The sequence below is a fragment of the Neoarius graeffei genome, chromosome 10 (assembly GCF_027579695.1).
Source record: "Neoarius graeffei isolate fNeoGra1 chromosome 10, fNeoGra1.pri, whole genome shotgun sequence".
NCBI lineage: Eukaryota > Metazoa > Chordata > Actinopteri > Siluriformes > Ariidae > Neoarius > Neoarius graeffei.
In genome coordinates, this window is record NC_083578.1 from 91,702,938 (window position 1) to 91,708,246 (window position 5,309).

General features: G+C 38.1%; 1 protein-coding gene across 2 annotated transcripts; it reads left to right on the top strand.

The window, feature by feature from the left end:
* The first annotated feature begins 705 nt into the window (after positions 1 to 705).
* Positions 706 to 4,683, top strand: igf3 (insulin-like growth factor 3). Of its 2 annotated transcripts, none has more exons than XM_060930971.1 (4): positions 706 to 1,123; positions 2,687 to 2,885; positions 3,636 to 3,799; positions 4,113 to 4,683. In XM_060930971.1, exons 1-4 carry the CDS (start codon positions 1,085 to 1,087, stop codon positions 4,311 to 4,313), a joined length of 603 nt encoding a protein of 200 aa, XP_060786954.1. In that variant the 5' UTR covers positions 706 to 1,084; the 3' UTR covers positions 4,314 to 4,683. The 2 variants fall into 2 exon arrangements, with proteins under 2 accessions (XP_060786954.1, XP_060786955.1); XM_060930972.1 differs by having other exon boundaries at positions 2,738 to 2,885.
* Positions 4,684 to 5,309: the final 626 nt, after the last annotated feature.

Genomic DNA, 5,309 nt, shown 5'->3' on the forward strand with positions numbered 1-5,309 from the left:
TAATCTGTGTGACCCACATGCAGCTAATCACATCATTACGTTCTGTCTGTACACAGAAACACAGTAAACACACTGATTGTGTGTGTGAGATGTTTGTTTCACGTCAGAAACTCTTCATTATCTTCATCAGATATCAAACACTGATCTGGTGCTCGCTCTCACACACACACACACACACGAGGGTGCATCAGTTTCCCTCACTTTCATAAAACCTGATGCGTTTTTGTTTGGGTGTTCCTTTTCACCAATAAAGACGTCCTGTACAATTTTCTGACCATATTCAAAAGTCTAATGGTGGCACCATGAGGTTCATTTTTTGCCAAAAAACGCTTATTTTATGTTTTCGCGTAAGGTTTGAATCACAATGTTGGACTCCATTTATTGATTTCTTGTGAGCCAGAGATGATGTTAAGAACCTTTGCAAGGGATTGAGAAGCATTAATGTGATTCATAATACATTTGTATTGTTTAAAAGTAGTTGAACAATGATTCAATGAACAGCTAAAACTCAAACTGTGCTTGATAATATATTTAGAATATGGACTAAAAATGTGTATCTAAGATATTTGGTATACTCTATAAGGTGCCATAATGTTTCATGAAAAGTGATCGAAATTTTGTCATAAAAGTCATAAAATAGCAGCTTTTTCCATAACTTTGAGCTCCTGGTGCCACCATTAAACTTTTGAATTTTGTCAAAATATTTCACCCAGTGTGTTTTCTTACCAAAAGGAACATAAAAACAAAAATGCATCATGATCGGAGGAACTTTTCATTTTTGGGGGAAACTGATGCACCCTAACACACACACACACACACACACATTTTCTGCGTCTCTGTGATGTTTTCACATGAACAAATCATTAAAGTAATGAAAAATAAGAGATAATGGAAACCGATGGCCACCAGTTTATCATGGAGCACACTGAACTAATTATTAGTGTGTGTGTGTGTGTGTGTGTGTGTGTTTAGGGTGTTAGAATAGGGTGTGTGATCAAGGTCTAGCTCCTCCTCTCTGACTATAAGACACACACACACACGCCCGTCTCTCAGTGGAAGACGAACTACAGTGTCTGCAGCCGTCATGACACACACTTGGCATGGAGTCACACCTGCACTACAGGTACAACACACATACACTTAAAAATGTAGTTTTTATGAACAATATTCAAATGAATAAAAATAAAATGCATTTTAATTATTAAGTGCAGAAATGTATGAATGTGTGAAAATAGATTTTAAACACTTTAAAATACATTTCATAATTTTTTGAGTAAATTATATTTTAGGGTATAGAAAATATTTAAATTATATTTATAAATAATATTTACAAGTAGTTTTATGCACATTTTTGAAGTGTTATTTTAAAATTGCATTAATGAATAATTTCTGGTTTTTTAAATTTTATTTATTTCATTTATTTCTCATCACACATCTGTACTGTGCAAAGCATGTTAATTATAATCTATTAAAATGCTTTATAACCTCTATAATAAAACTATCGTGAGAGTGCACACTGTGTGTGTGTGTGTGTGTGTGTGTGTGTGTGCGCACTTTAGTAGTTACTCCATAATTACAGCTGTTTGTTTTAAAATAAGTTTAATTTGATGGTGTGTGTGTGAGAGAGAACGAGAGAGAGAGAGGAGAACACACACTTATCATCTTATTTCACTCAACCTTCAACTTTCTTTATCTTTTTCTTTCAGCTTTTTCTACTTTCTCAAAAAACAGTTTAATAATTTAATTTTTAAAAATTAAAAACACTTTTTTCACTGATTATTAAACTCCGCCCTTTATTCTGCTTCAGTGATATAACGATGATGATGATGATGATGATAGAATGTAAAACAATAAGCATAATAGTTTAAGTTGATTTAATTAGTAAAATGTTGCATTTTTAATCAAAAGTGAAACTGTTCTTTTTTTATTTTAAAATATAAATTTAAATCAGTTGGCACGGTGGTGTAGTGGTTAGCGCTGTCGCCTCACAGCAAGAAGGTCCGGGTTCGAGCCCCGTGGCCGGCGAGGGCCTTTCTGTGCGGAGTTTGCATGTTCTCCCCGTGTCCGCGTGGGTTTCCTCCGGGTGCTCCGGTTTCCCCCACAGTCCAAAGACATGCAGGTTAGGTTAACTGGTGACTCTAAATTGAGCGTAGGTGTGAATGTGAGTGTGAATGGTTGTCTGTGTCTATGTGTCAGCCCTGTGATGACCTGGCGACTTATCCAGGGTGAACCCCGCCTTTCGCCCGTAGTCAGCTGGGATAGGATCCAGCTCGCCTGCGACCCTGTAGAACAGGATAAAGCAGCTACAGATAATGAGATGAGATAATAATAATAATAATAATAATAATAAAGGTCACTTTACAGAGAATAAAACTGTAATAAATGTAAAGTTGTGCAGTTTTTTTCTCCTCACAGCTCCGTCTGTCTCTTTGTGGTTTCTAAGAATAAGCAGAAGTGTGTGTGTGTGTGTGTGTGTGTGTGTGTGTGTGTTAATTACTCTATAATCATTGTGTAGTGTAACAAGAATTGTGTGTGTGTGTGTGTGTGTGTGTGTGTGTGAGAAGACAGTATAAGTCAGTTATAAGTTCTTCGTGGCCTTGTGCAGTGAAGAGTATTTGTTGTGTACAAGAGACACACACACGTACAAATGGTCACTGTGTGTGTGTGTGTGTGTGTGTGTTTTCAGTCTTGTGATAAGCTGCAGGTGTCCACATGCACTCGTGTGTGTCCTGTGCAGGTGCTGTGTTGGAGGAGTGTGTGTGTGTTGTACACTCTGTTGGTGTGTGTGCTGCTGCCTGAATTCGCTCACTCAGCAAAACCTCGGTGTGGCGTGGAGCTCATCGCAGATCTTCAGCTTGTGTGTGGAGATCGCGGATTTTATAGAGGTATGCGCACACACAGCGGCACGGTGTTCCTGCATTAAAACTAACTGATAGCACTAAGAGAGCGTGAGCACGAGACAGACAGACAGCTCTGAAGACAGACAGGTCTGTAGAGGGTGACATTTGATAAAACTCAAGAGAGACAGACAGATGGTGACATTAGATAGAGAGAAGTTGAGAAAGACAGGTCTGAGGACAGACAGATCTGAAGAGGGTGATATTTGACAGAGAAAAGTTTAGAGAGAGAGAGACAGCTCTGAAGACAGACAGGTCTGTAGGGGCTGATATTTGATTGAGAGAAGTCGAGAGAGAGAGAGACAGACAGACAGAGAGAGTGAGACAGGTGGATGTGTCCTTGGGTGAAGAACAGGATGAAAGGTCTTTGGAGAGCTGAGTGAAGATGCTGACGTCAGTGAATCAGGATTAGTAAACCAAAGCATGTTTCACACGGGTGTGTGTGTGTGTGTGTGTGTGTGTGTACGTACGTGCGTACTGGCATGAGAAGGTCAGCAGATATGAAGTGTTGTGATGTAGAAAAAACAGTATTAAAAACACACTACTGCTACTGTCACTGCACATCACCATCATCACCACCATCATCACCACCATCATCATCAGCACCATCATTATCATCACCACCGTCGTCATCAGCACCACCAGCACCACCATCATCATCACCACCATCACCATCAGCACCTGAAATGCAACAAATGCCACTAATTAAATGTGTTGTGTGTGTTCTGTGTGTGTCAGGTCATCCTGGAGCAGTGAGGAACGCAAGTCCACGCCGCAGAGGGAAAGGAATCGTGGAGCAGTGCTGTATAAAAGGATGCGACCTGCAGCATCTGGAACATTACTGCGCCAAACCGAAGCGAGAGCGACGACACACAGGACACACACCGTCCACAACACACACTGTGCGTTTATTACACACCACACAAAGGAAAGGGTGTGAGGGGGTGGAGTCAACAAGAGAGTGGGCATGGCCTATGTTTCAAAGTTACACTCTTTATGTCTTACTTTTAATATTTTTCTGTTTATGCAGTAATATTAGCGCCGATGCATATAGCTTTATGCTTAGCTAATGTTACTTTAATGACAGCTAGCTACAGCTAATACTTTTTGTTTCTCTCGCCACATCCTGGACTCTGATTGGTCAGAAGATGTTGAATAATTTTCTATTACAGCAGGAATTTATACGCAGATTCTTTCTCGTTGTGTGTTTTGCAGGAGGATCAGTTCTGGAAGATGTTTCTCAGACGATATGAGAAGAACCAGTTTGAAAACAAACCAGAGAAATACTTGGAAAAGCTCCAAGAGCGAATGCTGTACCACAGGAAGTTTGGAGACGTATCACTGCCGTGTGTTACACGCAGAAAAATCCCAAAATTTTCTCAGCACTTAAAGCACCAAAGAAAACGGCATAACTGAGAAGAACTTTTTTTTTTCAAAAACTCAGACAAGCAAATGAAACATGGATAGCATCAATGAGAAATAAATATTCATTAAGCTCATTTAAATGTATATGAATAGATAATTAAGCTAATGCTAATAAGCAATTATCCTTGAACGTGGCCTTTATTTTGTGTTTATTCAGACGCAGTATCATGTAGCACAGATTTTTTTTAAATGAATGTTAAGTCAATCACAATCATATCAGTTAGATAGATAAATAGATAAAACTTTATTGATCCCTTTGGGAGGGTTCCCTCAGGGAAATTAAAATTCCAGCAGCATCATTACAGAATAAACAGAGAATAGAAAATAGAGAAAACTTCTAGATAAATTAAGTATTTACATATACAAACATAAAAAATAAAATATGAAAAAAATCTAGCAATCTAGTTAGCAGTCATTGATAAAACTATATTTGAAATTTATAATTTAGGTTTTTATTGTGCATTCTTTGTTTCTAACCACACATGAGAAATCAAGCGCACAAGCTCGAGCTTTGAATCCATGCTTCATGTTACGTGGATATTTTTGTATTTTAATTGTTTCTTAACAGGATCAGAAACATCTCATCAGCTGTACTGTACTCATTCCACACAATCATGAGAATCTCAACACCGCTAGCTCCAATAGCAAAAAAACAAACGAGCTAGCTAACTAATGAACTATTGCTAGCTATGAATTTATACATGTTATAAATCTTAACTAAATGCTCCTAAAACACCACTTTGTCTTGAAAATAAAGGCACAGTTGTTAGAATATATACAATATTAACGGTGTGGTTTTAAAAAGCTTCTTTTTGTTTTTGTTCACTCAAAGACTAAAATACGGCAAATGTTTTGGAGTGCTGAAGTGAGTTTGTGATGAGATAAGAAAAGACTGTTCAGGTAAAGGTGGGGTTTAGTTTAGTTCGAACTCACCCTGTGTTCATGCTGCAATATTTTTATTATCATCTTTTTTGTTGTTGTTGCCAT